Below are 17756 nucleotides of genomic sequence, written 5' to 3' on the forward strand. Positions count from 1 at the left end.
TGATAGGTATTTTACACCCACCAATTTTACACAAATTTTAGAGGAAAATGAAGTAGATAAATTTACAAAGTGATGATCAATCAGTTGAAGTCATAGTTTATGAAGAAACCAAGCTGTTCTCTGGTATTTAAAACTTGTGAACAAATGTTAATTATCATCCAAGGTGCCAGATTCTCTACTTTCATTAATTGCTAATAAATTACAGATGCATATAAAGTTCACTTTCCCAAAACAAAGGAGGTAATATAGTAATATCAAACACAGTAAGTTCTCATAACTACGTGAAAAAACAAAATGACTTTTACATTTTAGAAAGTGTCTAAAGAAGTGGATAGAAAAGATGGTTATTTGGTTATTTTACAGAAGGTATTTCTCCAAGTCCTAAATTAGAGGTTTATCTTATACACGAAATTTTCTTAATGAAGCATTTTTGGTATTTGGCAAGTAATCTAGTATGGATTATCTCAACCAGATATCCTCTGGCTATAAAACAGGTCTATGGTCTATATATTTATAATACAGTTCTAAGTGGCTGGTTATTGCGCATAATATCACCATTAATTTCTACCTTGATATTTTCACATGCACATGTATCTGCAGAAAAAATTCATATACTTTAAGACTTCTTAATGTTCTATTCTTAATCCATTCAAGATCTCCATGTTAAATTTTAACTAGTTGTTGAGCTGCTTGGTTTCTTAGGTTAACCGGTGATTAAGTGGACTTGACTGTATCAACCAGAGGTTTATTCAAAGTAGACAAAAGCCTTTGTTTTGTGTGTACTAGATATTTTTCAATAAGAAAAGTTAACATTAGCTACGTCGTACTTTCCTGTTATCAGGCAACCCTGTATTCAGTTTTCTTCCTACAATAAGTGACATTTGGGTATATTCTCCTGTGGGTCACATTATTAGCAATGGGCTATTATTGTCTGCCTACTCACTGATTAAAAATATCAATTACCCTATTGCTAATCTATTATATAAATGGAAAATAAAATCTCCTCCACTTTGCCTCCTCCCTGGGCTCAGATACATAAATACAAAGACCAAATTTCACTGATCACTTTTGAAGATGTATTCTGTTAGTGCTAGTACCTAAGACCTTTCTCATATACGGAAGAAAGGAAAATAATTGACATTTGCCACATAAGCCAAACTCCCAACATATGTCTTGCTAAAACTGGATACCCCTTTTGTTTTACCAGGCTGCCACCTAACTTGTCACATGGACCCCTGACCAGAAAGTATGGATAACTAAAGGAACAAAACTAAGGGTGGGAATGTGGTCAGTGAAACTATGTAAATGTTTATTCAGTCTTAGTTGACTTAAAAAGAGGCACTAGCATGTACTTTAATCATTGCAAGTAAATGTGTGATGGGAATTACTAAACACAGACTGACAGAAAACGTCAGATCTTTAATCTCAAGGTATTTAAATGCAACACATAAATGAAAGATATCTAAAGAAACATTTCCATCAGAGCATGTGTTTAAGAGGAGAGTAATTTTCCAATAACATAATTATGAGCCTGAAATATAAACATTTGGGCTAAGCTTTATTTTTATTATATCAATGGTCAAGTGATTTGGTGTAATAAAGTATTTAGTTGTATCAATTTTTACTTCATTTTATTTATTTCTTCATCTATTCACTCATTTATTTTCCAGGAAGCATTGCCATCATTGTGCCTCTCGTCCTCTTGGTGACTTTGATAACCACCTTAGTAATTGGTTTAGTGCTTTGTAAAAGAAAAAGAAGGTAAGATGCAATATTGTAGATTAGCAGTCAGTGAATAAATCACACAACTAGGTGCAGAAACATAATGTTTTTTTTTTCATTTTTTAAAATATGATTTAGTTATGCCAACTATAAATCCAATGTTTTTGAAATCATTTTATACCTCTCTTTTAAGTGATTATAATGTAGACAATTCTTCTCCCATATTATGTTAATGGAGTGGTCCATTTATATATTCTAGCAAAAGTAACAAGAGATCATATTATTCAAAAGTTAAGTAGAATTTTACATTTGCAGTTGTCTTTCCTTGAAACAGCAAGGGTCTCTGAGGAGCATCTTTTTATATTAATGTGTATGATTAGTAATGCCAATACAGTGATACTGATATGCATATGTACATCTCCAGTTTGTACATTTCATTCACAAATAGTGCATTGATTTAGGTATATCTCTTTAGAAGTATCATTTCAATTTATATGAAAATGAACTTATAGATCTAGAGGAGTAGGTTGTCTGGAGAAAGACGAGAGCCATGTGTGCTCACTTATAAATGACCATGAAATAATGTGTACACACGGACACAGAGTGTAGGGTGATAGCTATTAGAGATTTAGAAGGGTGGGGAATGAAGTGGGGTGGATGATGAGAAATTACCTAATCGGTACAGTGTACATTATTTGGATGATGGACATACTAAAAGCCCAGGCTTCAACACTATGCAATATAACCGTGTAACAAACTTGCACTTGTACAAAATAAGCTTAAAAATCAGGAGCTTTTGAGTCACTATTTGAATTATGTAAATCAGGATTCTAACCATGTAACTTGGAGATTGAAAACAATCTATGAGTTTCTTTTGTTGTGATAGTTTTCAGAAAGGAGAAAAAATAGAATTTAAAAAGATAATTGATTGGTAAATATTCAATTTCAAATGATGTGGTTTTAGCTATTTAGGAGGTATTTATTTCCAGTGTGTTTTTATTAAGTCAAACAACTGGGTAAATGGCCTATCAAAGTACTACTTTTTGTTTCTCTGTTACCCGACAAATGTCATTTATTCAATTTATTTCAAAATAAGTAAATTTGTAAATATGATAATTTCATATACCTGGTGATATTTATACAAAACTCACACATATTAATGTTCATATATTCTAGGACAAAAACAATTAGAAGACAACCTATTATCAATGGAGGAATAAATGTAGAAATTGGCAATCCATCTTATAACATGTATGAGGTAGATCATGATCACAATGATGGAGGTCTTTTAGATCCTGGCTTTATGATAGACCCAACAAAGGTAATATGTCTTAAGATAATGGGTTGTGAACACTGACATTTTTGAGTTGCATCTCTGTTTTATGGTTCTGAATTTCACCAATTTTCTGTTATCTGAAGTTAGAATAAGAGACTTTAGGATGTATTGAATGATATAGCCTCTTCTAAAGAGAAAGTACAATTATGGACTGCATTCATCTGAAGCTTCAAGTTAGTGTAATACATCTTAGAAAACATAATTATTTGCTCAGTTCATTTATAAAGATGTTATTTATTTTATATGTTTTTTATTGAAAAATGACTCATTATCTGTTTACCTAAAACAAATGAAAAACTCATTTAAAAATTGTTTCAGTATTGATATCACACAGCAAATTGTTTAGGTCTTCTTCAGGGTGTGGATAGATATATAGATAGATAAAAGTCTGTTATAAAGTAAAGCTACCGACTTTCAAGGTTGAAATGTATGCAAGGAGAAGACCAACACATGCACAGTCATATCTATATAATGCACATGCACATATCTAGCGATATGACTGAAAAGTAGTTTGGTGGGATATTTCTACCCAATTCCTCCCAGTATTCCTTACAGTGTGGTTCTATGGGGTTTTAGTTTGGTAAGAACTGGATACTAACAAGATAGTTTCGTTTTCATCACTTCAGACATGGCATCCTTCTTTTAAACTTTATTTTTTGTTTTAATTGATGCATAATAAGTAGGGAATCAGTACATTGAAGAGATATCTGTACTTCCATGTTTTTTTTACATTACTCACAATAGCCAAGATATAGAATCAACCTAAGTGTGCATCAACAGTGAATAAAGAAAATTATATTCAGCCATAAAAAAGAAAGAAATCCTGTCATTTGAGGCAACTGGATGAAGCTGGAAAATATTGTTACATGTGAAATAAGCCAGGCACAGAATGACAAATACCACATGATCTCACTCACATGTGGAATCTATAGAAGTTAATATTGAAGTAGAGAGTGGAATATAGGTTACTAGAGGATGGAGAGGGGAGGAGGAAGTAAGATAGATGTTGGTCAATGGGTATAAAGTCATAGTCAGATAGGAGGAATGAGTTTTGGTGTTCTATTGCACAGTTAGGTGATGGTGGTTGACAATATTGTATTGTATATTTCAAAATAGCTAGAAAAGAGGATTTTTAATGTTCTCACCACAAAAAATCATAACTATATATGAAGTGGCAGATATGCTAAATACTCTGACTTTATTTTTCTGCAATGTATACATGTATAAAAACATAACACAGTATCTCATAAATATGTATAATTTATGTAAAATAATTCTTTGACCAAATGTGTACAGCTTAGTGTAAAAATCTTGATCGGTGTGTTTTTAAATATAAAAGAGTACAGTACTTTATTGTCAAATATGTTGCTTCCAGTAACGTTTAAATGACGAGCCAGATAAGCTGTGTCCCTGGACTTCTTTGTAATTAAATTACTTTTGAGAAACACTTTTCTGTCATAATATCCTTACTAGTTTAAAACATTTCATTGATACATATAGCTTGACAATCCACAGTCTTTTAAATTTAAAAATTTATTAGTTTTTATTACTACAAGCTCAGGTTGGCAACTTTTAAGAGAAATAGCTAAATGATACAATTATCCAGTTAAACTTGTGAAGACTTACTTCACTGAATTATCTGAATATTCTTTCTCATAATTTTAGAACATTTTTCTCTAAATTAAGAGTATCAATTTACTATTATGAAACGATTTTTCTTGGCTTATTTATTTAATAGTTATTTTTCTGACTTATAAAAGTTACTTCATCAAAATGCACTTTTACATTGTAAATATCCAATGTGGCCAATCTACACTGAAATTAGTTTGCAATCACAGTCACAGGTGTTCCTGAAGGAGTTGAATAGGATCACACATATTCAATCTAGTTCTGAATCCATGATTAGACTTTCTAAGCCTGAAATTGATGCTCAAATATTCACTTATATGAAAATCAATCTTTTCACATGGATACATTGTGTACTGTTGGACAGTACTATAATATTTTTCTAATTAGATGTAATTTTATAGTTATTATTTATTAATTAATTCACTGCTACATCTGAAATTTTTCAAGGAAAAAATCCTGGTATCCTTACATTTGATATTTTCTACTTTAAAATGTCACAGAAGTGGAGATACAATACATATTGTTCACTGTGTATCTATTATATCTATTATATCTATGAAGGAGAAAGACATCTTAAATAATAGAGTTCTGAAATTCTTTGCATTTTTCTTAAGAATAAAAATATAGTATTCATACATATAATATAGACTACTGAGGATATACTTTATGCATATTTCATATGAAGAAGGGTTCTTACTTTTTCCTCGTCACTTTTATTTCTAGTGATAGAATTAATCCAATTTTGTACACTTAAAGACAATAGCTTTTTATACCACATTTAAAAAATTTTCACATTTACTCTAGGAAGATAAACCTATGTTTCAGTGCCACCTAAATGTATTTTAATGTACTTAGAGCATAATACTCAATAAATGTTTACCAATTTGATGACTGCTAACCAAAATTTCATCAAATATGACTTAGATGACTGAGTCTAGCTGGATCCTGATATTTGAATGTAAATGTGAATTGTTGTCAAATGAGTAACTACAGCTAGTTCTAATAGGTTTAGACAGTAGTGAAAAACAAAGGGTCACACTGAAGCAACCTTAATAATCATATGAATCTTACAGAATATTCACTCTGTTGCAAGGCTTTGATATATGCATGGTCTAATCAGTATAAATTACATTACATATGAAAAAATATTTTGTAGAACACTCATTTCTGTTATTTTCAAAGAGGCTAACATTTCTAGTTCAATGGTATCTTATAATCAAAAGGATTGAAAGTACTTAACACAGTTCATAAAATAGATTTGACTATGGGAGCAACCACAGAATAGTTTGAAGAGTGTAAAAGAGATAAATTAATATGTACTAGTTTTGGCCGGGAGCGGTGACTCACGCCTGTAATCCCAGCACTTTGGGAGGCCGAGGCGGGTGGATCACAAGGTCAGGAGATCGAGACCATGGTGAAACCCCATGTCTACTAAAAATACAAAAAATCAGCTGGGCGCGGTGGCGGGCGCCTGTAGTCCCAGCTACTAGGGAGGCTGAGGCAGGAGAATGGCGTGAACCCAGGAGGCGGAGCTTGCAGTGAGCCGAGATCGCGCCACTGCACTCCAGCCTGGTGGACAGAGTGAGACTCCGTCTCAAAAAAAAAAAAAAAAAAGTACTAGTTTTATCTTCAAATTCATGCCATTCTTATTTGGACTGTTTTTTGTATTTTCTGAACAAGACTTTTGTGAGAGAAATGTCCCTACCTGTGAAAGAAAGATCCAATACTAATATTGAATCCAATATTAATATTGGATCTTTTAAGTTGTTTTGAGTTGTTAAAGCTAACATGAACACACTGTAAATGACTTAAGGCTAAAGGGTTTTATGTTATTTTTATGAATTAACATGATATGTATCAATGAAAAGTGGTTCCATAATATTAGATCAGAAACTAAAGTTATCTGTTTATATACAGGCCAGATACATAGGGGGAGGACCCAGTGCTTTCAAGCTTTCACACACAGCGCCGCCCATCTACCTAAACTCTGATTTGAAAGGACCACTAACTGCTGGGGTGAGAGAATATTCATTATTTCATGTCCATTTCATCACAGAACCGTCGCAATCAAACGTTGATTACTAGACTTAGAGGCTTATTTTTAATTAAGTTTTTAATTAACAAGAGATTTCAAAATAGCATTTAGATTGGGGGCTTATGTTATGTGTTCTGTCTATACAAAATTACATCGAAAACATTATCATTTTAGGCAAGCCATTAAGTAGAAATCTCCCTTCTACTGGATTTAGAAATGTTATAGCCCCTTAACAATGAACATGAGTATTTGTTATTCTTAGAAAAGAAGCTCGGCCGGGCGCGGTGGCTCAAGCCTGTAATCCCAACACTTTGGGAGGCCGAGACGGGCGGATCACGAGGTCAGGAGATCGAGACCATCCTGGCGAACATGGTGAAACCCCGTCTCTACTAAAAAAAAAAAAAAAAATACAAAAAAAAAAACTAGCCCGGCGAGGTGGCGGGCGCCTGTAATCCCAGCTACTCGGGAGGCTGAGGCAGGAGAATGGCGTAAACCCGGGAGGCGGAGCTTGCAGTGAGCTGAGATCTGGCCACTGCACTCCAGTCTGGGCAACAGAGCGAGACTCTGTCTCAAAACAAAAAAAAAAAAAAAAAAAAAGAAGCTCTAGCCAGAAATTTAAACTGAATAATTTAAACTTTTGATTTTATTCATTTCCTTTAATAGTGGTTTATTTAATATATACAAATTTGATGTGCAGTTAAATAGACTGTACTTTAAAATATGTCATCATATTGAGAAATTACAGAGGGTCTAACAAAACCATTCTCAAAAACATGTTTCAATTGAGTAACCTTTGTTTAGAGAAAGCTGTTCTGTCTAAAGTTACATAGTTCATTTTAAGCAGAAGAGCAGAAAAGATGCATATCAAGATTCCTAGGGATGAGAATTCTGTCCCTTATCCTCTTTCCCATTAGCTGTTTTCATCCTCATTCTCTATCATGTTTGTCTCAATTACATGGCTCAAAGATTATAATGTTTCCTTGTTGTAACTAAGATTTAATGTACTGTTTTTGGAAAGACAAAACAGAACAAAAAATAACAAAAACAAACAAACACTACAAAAAACTTTCTTGGACTAAGCTGCAATTTGTTAAATAATGAACATTGTATGTTTTCCAACTCAAAGAGGTCAACTACTGCATGCCTCTATTCTACTTCAAAATGCTATAAGTGTTTATGAAACTTAAGATGACTGTGTACATCACAATTCTTTGAAAAAGTCCAAAAATATTTCTAATAAGTACACAGAGGTTGTTTGAGGCAAAAAATCTTGCTTTTATTTTAAATCTGCTATACTAACACATTTCTTTACATTTTTGTTTACTTGTTTTTAAGTTCATATTGAAATATTATAAGCACCAAACAAACGCTTTTCTGAAAACACATGTTACTTGCTGCTCATTGGCTTGTAATAGCAATAAGGGGACGACACAAAAACTGAAAACATGACAATTTAGTTTCACATTTTATGCTTTTATAATAAAGTCTCAGTGAACATAGCTTTCACAAAGACTTTTTCTGGGTTTTTATGTATGGCAAACTCCTTTTAGGTTTTCAAGTTACTTGCAAAATGTAAAATTATGTTTTATGTAATACCTTGTTTGAGTTGACTACAGTCTGTAAGCATAACATATAAATAACCTTTAAATAATTACTATTTAATAAATTAAATGTATTGCATATAAATATTGTTACGATTAGGAGATGGACATTCTAGGAAATAAATAATTATGTGACCAAGGCCAATAATAAAATTATATATTTTTTTCTCCTTCAGCCAACAAATTACTCCAATCCGGTATATGCAAAATTATATATGGATGGGCAAAACTGTCGAAACTCCTTAGGAAGTGTTGATGAAAGGAAAGAACTGCTTCCAAAGAAAATAGAAATTGGTATAAGAGAGACAGTGGCATAATCAGTGATACCTTTTATATGCTGTATAAATGTATAAAATATAAGGATTACTTTTGTATGTTCCAATAGTATTATACTTGTTTTGGCATCAGCATTACCTCTTTCTTTATCTTTTTCCTGGTTAATTGTTTTCTGAGTTTTTGGGTTTATGTTTTGCTGATGACTATTGATTGACCATTTGTATGGTATTTTTATGAAAAAGAACTGCACTACAGTACAATTTACAACAATGCTGCTGATATGACACACCTTTGAATTTGTTAAAATTAAAAACAACATATTCCTTTGTAGTGTGAATATAAGCAATCTATTTTATATGAACTTTTTTGGTTGTACTTAATCAAAGAGAATCTCTGCACTTTTCCATTATATGGTTTGAAAGCTGTAATACAGTGTCATTTTATTTTTCTCTTTAAATTGATTGATGGGAAAATGATTGAATGGTCAACTCTCTTCTTTGTGCCCATAAAAATTGAATCAGACTCTGCTGAAAATATATAGCTCTCACAAGTTCAGCATCACCTGCTTTGAAATTAGCCTTAGATTGCCAACCAATAGATGAGAATTTTGAGGAAAAAATTTAAAAATATGTAAAATTAATAATTTGCATGAACACAGATGACTCCATTTTCCAAAACTTAGTGGACTCTATCTGATGTACTAAATGTATACACCTTGTAAGCAATAGTTATATTTAGGTGGTAGAACGTAGCAAAAATATAACTGAAAGTTGGCAGACTGCACTTGCTACTAAATAAGACCTTTTGTTCTCCCTCCGTCTTGAGATTGATAGCCAGCCTGGAGCACAACAAGGCATTGGGTACTTGTGTCTTAGGTATTTCTTCCCAGTACATGCATTTTGTGGAAGATCAACCCAACCCCTTACTACACTGAACACTAAAGAATAATACATAAGCACACAAATTGATGACAGAATTTCAATTATGTGAATGCATCCTCTTTGCTAGGTCAAAAACAAAGGGCAAAGCAGACATTTTAGTACACATAGTGATTGGTAAATATTTTCCAGGTATAATATGAGTAATCCATTATTTGCCCTATCCAAAATATATTCAAGAGCCTTCCAAGTTGTAGAAGAACAATGATCTGCCCATAATCGAAGGTGGAGAGTCTAAATGCTGTACCAGTTGCTCTGGTATTCAGGTTTCCTTGGGTTTTACAGAACACATGGACCCCATTCACATTTGGTTTGTTTATCTTCAAATTTGAGTTGAAATGAGTGTTATTTAAGTTGTATTTAAAAAATGGATAGCATTTTTATACAAATATCTTTAAAGGCACAAAAGATTTATTCACAAGTTTTGGAGGGCTTTTTGTTCCTCTGATAGACATGACTGACTTTTAGCTGTCATAATGTATTAACCTAACAGATGAAATGTTAAATATGTGGTTGCTCTTTATCCCTTTGTACAAGCATTAAAAAAACTGCTGTTTTATAAGAAGACTTTTTGTTGTACTATGTGCATGCATACTACCTATTTCTAAACTTTGCCATATTGAGGCCTTTATAAACTATTGATTTATGTAATACTAGTGCAATTTTGCTTGAACAATGTTATGCATATCATAAACTTTTTCAGGTTCTTGTTTAAGTACATTTTTTAAATTGAACAGTATTTTTCATTTTGGTTATAATATAGTCATTTTGCCTATGTTTCTACAATGAAGTGTTAAATACTTTATAAAAAATTGTTGACTGACTTATTTAAATGAAATTCTACATATTTAAGAGCTTGTGTTGGGTAGTTTTTAAAAATAAGAAAATTTCTTTATGTACCTTAAATATTCTGAGAAACCTGTTTTAGTAAACATGGCATTTTTATATCCTTAGAACATAATACTCTCCAGGGGAAAACTGATATCATTGTATCATTTTTCAATGCACAGCGGAGAAGGCATTATCTGTCTTCATGAAGTAGAAACACTCCCCTTACTTTTTCCTTTTCCCTGCCTTCCTGTGCCTGTCAGAGACTCCACATTGCAATAGAAAGGTTCTATACATAGTAGCATGACAGCCATGCTGAACAAACCAAAGTTCTTCCTGTCCCTTTCTATTCCCCAAAATTGTACTTTATGGAAAATCAGATTCCATTAGATGCTATTTCCACATTCTTTTGTAAGTAGAATGGTTATTTGCTATACCTACTTTTAGCATCAGACTAGAGATGGAAAATACAGGTGCGTCTGATTTACTTATCATCGAGTTATGTTATTTGAAGGGGCCTTTGATATCAGAGCTGTGTAAATGCAACTGAAATTATTATTTCAAAGAAACAGAACCCACGGATTGGTGTGATATTAATACAGTTAACATTAGTTTAATATTTAGCAAATAATATATGATATGCAACCGACTGCCAGTTGGGAACCGACACTGATGACCTATTCTCACTAGGGCCCTAGTGAAAACAATAGTCAACAGAACTCAGAATGTGTTTTTTAACTCTGGAGCCCTGTGGCTACTTTACATGATAAATATCTATTTTCAACTAAAGTTAATTTAATCTATTTCCATAGCTCTATTGTATTCTATTCCAATTTTCTATTGCAAAAATTTTTATAAATGCTAGAAATTCAAGTTTATAATTCTCTTTCAAAGTCACAATTCTTTATAAATGTCATCAAAAAAATCCTTTCTAAACTGTTACTTCAAGCTTTGGTGGGAGATATTTTATAAAAATTAATGTTTCCTGATAAAACTTGCTTCTCTACCCAAATACCCAAATGCCTTGTTATCTAGAGCAATGCGTTTCAACTTCTTGGCATTCTGCCAAGTAATTTATTTTCCTTTATAGGGACGGATATTTAGAACTATCATTTCCTTCTATCCATTTCAGTAATGCCAGTACCACCACCTAAAGTTGCAACAAACAAATGTCTATAAACATTGCCAAATGTCTTCTGGGGAACAAAATTGTCCCTGATCAGAACGACTGATTTAGATCTATATTCTATCTCTCATTATTAAATTATTATCAGCTGGAACCAAAAAAAATGCCCCTGCTCAACAAAATCATGGTATTCCCAAGTTTTGATTTTAATTCCTTAGTGTCGATGATGAAAGATTATAGAAGTTTGGTATTAATGAAGTGCCTATGTAGTAAACAGTCAAAAGCTATGACTAAGGGGAAAAGTTTCATTTGGAAACGTTTACAATTTTGCATAAATTAAGTCATTTATTTGTGTAAATGTGTTTTATCTGTGTCCATTTCAGTATCAGTGATTGTGTTTTATTTTGTTTTGTGTTTTGTCATTTGTTTATTTGGTTAGTTTTAGAATTGAAGAAAAGTCTGTGCTTTTCTTCTAGGAATGTTACTTTCTATTTTGATAATGACTGAGATATGAAGAAAGTTCAAACCTAAGTACATGTTATGGCTATTATAAATACGAAACGCCTACAATTTCCAAATCGCAGAGAAAACTAGTATATGTGATGCAAGAAATTGAAAAATTATTGTTGATTTTTCTTTATTCTCTCTCATTTCTATATCTTCAAATACATCCTTTGGATATAAAATCTTATTCCTCTGAGAATACTAATATTAGGTACAGATTCAACTTCTTCATGTAGCTTGATTTAAAAGATTAAAATATAAGAGAATAAGAATTCTGTGAGCTAAGCAATATATAGCTAACTACTTTTTAACAGCAGTTTTATCTTATACTCCATGCGTTTTCATCACTGTAACAATGACTTTCTCAATACTAGATGATACAGCAAAATCTAATGTATACTAAGAGTTATTAATCATTACTTAAATATGAACATTTTGCCTGTAACTTGCAAAAAATGGAGAGACTCAAGCACTACTTTATGAAGATTTTAGGGCAATCTGGCACAAAATTTTCTACTATGTATTTTGAATGTGAGGAATAAAAGAGCCAAAAAGTGGTTTATTTTTCAATTTTGCTACCACATCTACTGCCAGCTTAACATATCTCAAAAGATAACAAGTCTTGAAAAAGATAAAGACAATTAAAAAATATAGGGAAGTAGTTTTATTCAGAAAGACATTTTGTTTTTGATGTTATCGTATCCAAAGGCCCAACAATGTTTTCTTCATACAGTGCTATGCAAGTATCTAGTGTACAGAAAGAAAAATAGATGAAATGAATTTTTTGGTTTGGCTTTTCTCTAGCAGATGTTATACTTATGTGGCTGCAATTTATTCTGAAAAATAGTTTCTAGTGAATCCCATCTTTTTTTTTTTGTACTCAAAGTGATCAAAAATCAAAAGAAAAATTGATACTAAAGATGGACTATTTGATAAATTCTATGCTTAGAATGTATTCATTTTCTCTGATGGATAATCTGTCCCTTTAGAATGGGGTTTGTAAGATATTGTTGCACTTAAGCAATGCAATTCTGATACTTTAGTCATTTGTTCACTCCAGGATAATTTTTCAGCTGTGGTTTCTTCTGCAGTTTTAATACATAAATTATGTGTCTCCTGGTGCAATTTGATTTCCAGCTTGCTTATGCAGTAGTGTCCTGGAGAGTCAATGATATGCGTCTTCTAGCCTTTGATAGTGAAGCCATACACATCTTACTTGGATCAGGAATCTAGTCATTTATAAGTGAGAAAATACTTGTTTCACACACAGAATAAACTGTGAAATATACTTAAGAATACATTTAGGAGTTTGAATAATAAAGTTTTCTGTGGAGATACTATATATATATATATATGGAATATAAGTTTAGATTGAAAACATATCTCAACAGATAATATAAAAGTTAAGTAAGAAATAACTGGACAGTGAGATTTATACCTAGAATAACCTTTACCTTTAGTATTTATCTTTTTACAACTTATTGCTCTGTTTACTGCAGGATTTATTCCTTGATTTTTTTACTTTGAGTATATTATTATTTTATGAATAGATTTCACTAAAAGTACTTATCAAAAGTCTATATCTGCAGTGTGTAGCTGAACTTTCACATATATGCAAATGTTACAATCTACAATTGTCAGTTATGGCTGAGGAAATTTATTTAAACACATAACTACACACACACAAATACACTTAGACTCACATTCTCACACACTGGCTTTGATATGCCATTCACTGTGAAGATAACATTTCTTTCCTAGGATTTAATAATGTTTACGTTCTCTGGCCTAGAAGTTCAGAAAACATTACTCTTATACACAATGGTAGCTAATACCTAATTTTGTATTCCTTATTATAAGATCATCATATCTTCCCTCATTTGCATCTCTTTTTTTATCCATAGTGACATTACAGGAAGCCAATGTTACCATTACATTATTTTATCACAACCTGTATTTTTATTGTAAAAAATATTGTCATTTTTGAAAACTTAGAAAATATACATAAAGAAGGAAGAAAATTACCACTATGTTAAAAAACTAGAGAGAAAATTACCACTTCAGAGTATTTTCTTTGTTTTAGGGTCATGCTTTAATTTTTATATCCTGCTTTTAAAATATAATATTAAAATATTTGGTTTTATATCTTCCTTGTGCATTTATTTACTTATTTTTATTCAATTTCTTGTTTGTTTATACTACATAGATGTTATATTGCTTGGTTTTATTTTTCTCTTTTGATTTTAAATTTGTTTTTTTCTGCTGGTAAGTACTTTCAACTGAAAAAATATTCTAGTAATAGAATCTAGAATTTAAAAATAAGTATTTCCCCCCCTTAAAATGAGAAATTTAACATTCTTAAATTCCCTAATTCAACTCACGTCCATAGTCTTCGTTGATATAGTTTGTATTTTTATTTTTCAACTATTTCGAGAGAAGTATTTTTGTATTCTTTATCTTCTTTTCCTTATTTGGGAATATTTTAACTTATTTTTACATTTAGTATTTCTTTTTTACAACTTACAGCTCTTTTACTGCATGATTTCTCCATTCTTGATTTTTTTTTATTTCGACTAAATTCTTATTTTATGAGTAGATTTCATAAAGCGTACTTATCAAAAGCCTTTACCTGCAGTATATTTGCTAAGCTTTCACATATATACAAATATTTCTCTAAGGCCTTCAAATAGAAATGTCAACACAGTTGGATGCACATTTCTAATGCTATAACCTTTTCCTCCAAAATTAGTTTGAAGTTGGCCCACTGCTTTCACACAGTCAATGTTGTTAGGGGCCAGTGTATTTTTATTTATTTGTATCATTTTTCCTCAGGCTTAAAACAAAACAACTAGTTACAATTAAAATATTTTGACAAAAATGCACACATCTTTTTTATTACTTTTGTCTGCCTACCAGAATATATTTTCAGCTGAGATCTATTTTCCTTAAGATTCTCATTACTTCTGTCCAAATTTTCCTTAAATATACAGAAACACCTACGATGCTTAGGTTAAGTCATTTTTTTTCCTTTATAACCTATATCATCTGAGTAGTTTTTTTCCTTACCACTCCCATTTACTCTTGAAGAAATTTTCAAGTTTCTGGCATGTATTACTGATTCGCTTTTTCCCCTGTATACTCAATTTCTTTCTTGTGTATGCCTATGTGAGCATGTGTGTGCACTTATGAAAGCACCTCAGGGATGAATTTTAATTCAGTGCACATAGAGTCCTTCCTTATCTTACTCAGCTTTAAAACTTTTTAAAAACTCTGTTTATTCTCTGTGTGTATTTTCTTCTCAGAGTTTTCTGCTGAGGTGTCATATTATTTGTTTCCTTTTTTCTATTCATAATACCAACCAGTTTTCAAAAGTTATCTTTTGGCAACATTTCTGTAAGTCTACAGAATGGTGTTCTCATTTGTTTTATGTAATTTAAAAAAAATAGTCCGAGGGGCTCTTCATTTTTCTTTTCTATTTACTAATGTTGAATTACAGAGAAAATGCTGTAGTTCTAGAGCTGTTCAGCAGATAGGATGTGCAATGATTTCTTTGTTCTCATTTTATGTCAATTTGATGCCTTTTTGTTATATTTTTTAGGTTTATAACTTCTGATCCTTTTCACCTTCACATATGCTACTGGCTGTGTGCTACAATCCATTATGATTATTCTCTCTCATTTCAATGTATTTCTTTAAATAATGAAACAAAGAAGTGCATAAAAATCCCAGGGTTCCTGTAATCCCCACCTGCCTGCCACCCCTGAATCTGGCCCAATGTTGTGGCATAACCTTCAACATATTCAACAGGACAGCAGCAAGCTTCTCAGTGCTCAAACAGCCCTTCTTTTCTTGAGAACTGTCCCAGATGTCTGCCATATTTTCCAGATGTATCGTTTTCTGAAGGACTGTGAAGCTTGGTTCGAGGCAGTGCTCTGCTCCCATCTAGAAGCACTGACTATTCAGTAGAAGAATGACTACCCATTTCTTTTCTAGTTCTTTTAGTCAATACTAAAGATCCTTGATATTACATAGTACATAACATCTTTCACTGTACATAGTACACTCAGTCAACAAAAAATCCCTGCCAACATGGATGTCCCCCACCAAATTTTGGTCTCTTAATCTACCAACCTTTGAGAAATCATCATCCCACTCGGGAGTACTACCTTCCTCGCTCCAGGCCCATAACACTTGGGGGTAACTTTACTGAAACTACACTAGGTATCTGGTTCTTACCTCAAGGCCATACAGTTAAGGTCACCCACACTTTCCCCTTAAATAAGACATATTGATGGACTAGTGACTATCATTCTATTAACCAGTCATGGGAGCACGATCATGCATTTGGTATTTTTAACTTTTGGGGATGCTACTAGTCACCATGATGGAAGACCTAGTCCCCTCTGAATCAGCTGCAGACAAACTTGGATTTCATTTCTGCCAAACCAGTTATAGAAGCTGAGCTTATATTGAATATTCTAACCTCGCATAACAACCAGAAGGTCTTAATTCATGCTTGAAGGACGTAATCAATAGACACGTATGCACAATCATGTACCTCTATTTTCAAGAACTATTTTCTATTTAACTCACAACATCCCCCACATCTCTGACTTTATCATCAACATAGGTAAATGGCCCTTGTCAAACCCCAAAAAACAAGAGACTAAAATGCAACCCAGTCAGAGCCCAAAAGTTATATTATAATCATGAATATCCCAACAACTACCCCTCGACTGATATAAAATTTTTCCCCAAAATCTCAAGATACCTACCAAATAAGCCTCCATATCTAATAAATACAGTAACTAGATTTTCACCCTAATACTAGTATAATGCCTTGAATATAACCCGTTGAAAGCACTACCCTAGTGAATGACACTCTAAATCAAATATTCCCTAGTATAAGAAACTCTGTTCAACTAAATTTCTACCAATTCAACTTTCAACCCCCTTGAATTACCATAATTGTAAATGACTACTTATATTTATCTCTTTCCCATTATAGTTAAATTTTATACTCAACTATTTATGCAGTTAGTATAGCTTAATTATTCAAAGCAAGACACTGAAAATGTCTAGATGGGTCTGCACAACCCCTATAAACAAGTCAGTTTGGACCTGGCTTTTCTATTAATTCTTAGTAAGATTACATATGCAAGCATCCTCATCCCAGTGAAAATGTCCTCTAGATCCCCTAAATCAAAAGTACCAAGCACACACAAATGCAAGTATCAAGCATCCACCAATGCAGCTCAGAACACTTTATTCAACCACACCCCCACAGGAAACAGCAGTGATAAATCTTTAGCAATAAACAAATTTAAGCTATACTAACATTTAGGGTTGGTCAATTTTGTACCAGTCACTGCGATCATATGATTAACCCAAGCTAATAGATCTCGGCGTAAAGAGTGTTTAAGATCTCTTTTCAATAAAGCTAAACTCCATCTAAGTTGTAAAAAAAAACTCCAGATGAAATAAAATATTACAAAAGTGGCTTTAATATTCTGAAGACACAATAGCTAAGACCCAAACTGAGATTAGCTACCCCAATATGCTTAGCTCTAAACTGTAATAGTTAAATTAACAAAACTATTCACCAGAATACTACAAGCAAGAGCTTAAAATTAAAAGGACTTGGCGGTGCTTTATATCCGTCTAGAGGAGCCTGTTCTATAATCCATAAACCCCAATACACCTCACCACCTCTTGCCCCCTCCCCCAGCCTATTTACTTCCATCTTCAACAAACCCTACAG

The 17756-nt window shown here is 32.4% G+C and overlaps 1 protein-coding gene across 1 annotated transcript in view; it reads left to right on the forward strand.

Annotated features, from left to right (window-relative positions):
• LRP1B (LDL receptor related protein 1B) overlaps nt 1–10389 on the forward strand; it is a 303637-nt gene extending 293248 nt beyond the window's left edge. The window contains exons 36-39 of the mRNA XM_033229413.1: nt 1671–1761; nt 2899–3043; nt 6605–6703; nt 8500–10389. Coding sequence (XP_033085304.1) covers nt 1671–1761; nt 2899–3043; nt 6605–6703; nt 8500–8640 — 476 coding nt within the window. The 3' untranslated portion in view covers nt 8641–10389. The remainder of the gene's footprint in view (nt 1–1670; nt 1762–2898; nt 3044–6604; nt 6704–8499) is intronic.
• Nucleotides 10390–17756: the final 7367 nt, after the last annotated feature.

Source organism: Trachypithecus francoisi, unplaced genomic scaffold (genome assembly GCF_009764315.1).
Source record: "Trachypithecus francoisi isolate TF-2019V2 unplaced genomic scaffold, Tfra_2.0 Lachesis_group13, whole genome shotgun sequence".
Taxonomy (NCBI): Eukaryota; Metazoa; Chordata; class Mammalia; order Primates; family Cercopithecidae; genus Trachypithecus; species Trachypithecus francoisi.